The sequence below is a fragment of the Poecilia reticulata genome, linkage group LG2 (genome assembly GCF_000633615.1).
Source record: "Poecilia reticulata strain Guanapo linkage group LG2, Guppy_female_1.0+MT, whole genome shotgun sequence".
Lineage (NCBI taxonomy): Eukaryota > Metazoa > Chordata > Actinopteri > Cyprinodontiformes > Poeciliidae > Poecilia > Poecilia reticulata.
The window spans coordinates 46,197,820-46,199,186 of record NC_024332.1 but is presented as its reverse complement, the minus strand read 5'-3'; the positions used below and the strand labels follow the sequence as shown (position 1 = coordinate 46,199,186).

Genomic DNA, 1,367 nt, shown 5'->3' with positions numbered 1-1,367 from the left:
GTTTGGTCCCAGTTTGGTCCCAGTTTGGTCCCAGTTTGGTCCCAGTTTGGTCCCAGGGTTATTTAACCCGTTAGTAAAGGTAAAACTGGGCATTATTTTTCTTATTTTTAATATTTTTCTTATTTTTAATATTTTTATTTTTTCTTATTTTTCTTATTTATTATTTTTCTTATTTTTTTCTTATTTTTAATATTTTTATTTTTCTTATTTTTCTTATTTATTATTTTTCTTATTTTTTTCTTATTTTTAATATTTTTATTTTTCTTATTTTTTCTTATTTTTCTTATTTTTTATTATTTTTTCAAACTAAATATTTCGTTTATAATCTCAGTCATTTTCTCCCTTATTAATTATTTAACCTCAGACTAAATATTTTAAGTTTTCAGTTTGATAAATGAATATTTAGCTTTAAACTAAATTTTTAGTTTACCTAAATATTTAGATTGATGAATGAATGAATGAATGAATGAATGAATGAAAATGAATGAATGAATGAATCCCTGTTTTCTCTTTCATGACAGATTAAATCATTCAGATTATGGCTGTCAGTGTTTTTGCTCCAGAACCGGGTCCAGTACTGGGAGGTCCCAGCAGGTCCGGCCCAATGCCAGAGCGTGAAGCTCAGAACCCAGAGCTTCAGACTCTACGGGCTCAGCCAGCAGGTCAAAGGTCATGACCGGACTCCTCTGTGTGTCCAGATGAAATGGCGTATGCGGAGGCCCGGACCGCCCCGTTCCGCTCCGCGTCCCGGCTCAGCTACTCGTCCTGCGGCAGCGGCAGCATCGGCCTGCGGGGCGGCAGCAGCTTCCTGCCCAGCCTGGACGACTCCGAGGCCGAGGACGACCTTTGCCCCCAGGTCCCGGCGTACCGGTCCCACCCGGACCCGGGCAGCCACACGTCTCAGGAGAGCCTGAGCTCAGCCGGCGCGGCGCCGCAGGTCCAGTAATCATCCAGCAGATGGAGCCGATCACTTTGATCACCAATGAATCCTGTTTGGTTTTACAGGCTTTTGTTTTGGCAGCGTTTCGGCTCCGTACATGATCAGCGTCGGCCGGAAAACCTTTGGATTCTTATTGTTCCCTGAAACTGAAGGGAGGTCAGACATGTTGGTGTTCATCTGCTGCTAAAGGGTTAATCTGCTAACAGCAGAGCTAATGAGCCATTTAGCGCTTAGCCGTTTCCTAACTTTAGCTCCCCGTAGCTCATTCCCAGGTCAATTTATTGGTTGTTTTGTAAACATTTAGTTAAATTAAGTTCATTATCATTGTTGCTGCTTTAGTTCTTGTCAAATAATTAGATGTTTATATTCATGCTCTTATTTTGGAGATATTTATGTTGCAGCTCCTTTTCCCCTGATCATATTCAAC

At 40.7% G+C, this 1,367-nt stretch overlaps 1 protein-coding gene across 1 annotated transcript in view; it reads left to right on the top strand.

The window, feature by feature from the left end:
- Window positions 1–1,367, top strand: part of mlphb (melanophilin b) — a 34,647-nt gene that overhangs the window by 19,743 nt on the left and 13,537 nt on the right. Inside the window, exon 7 of the mRNA XM_017309498.1 lies at window positions 679–937. Within this exon, the coding sequence (XP_017164987.1) occupies window positions 679–937 (259 nt within the window). The remainder of the gene's footprint in view (window positions 1–678; window positions 938–1,367) is intronic.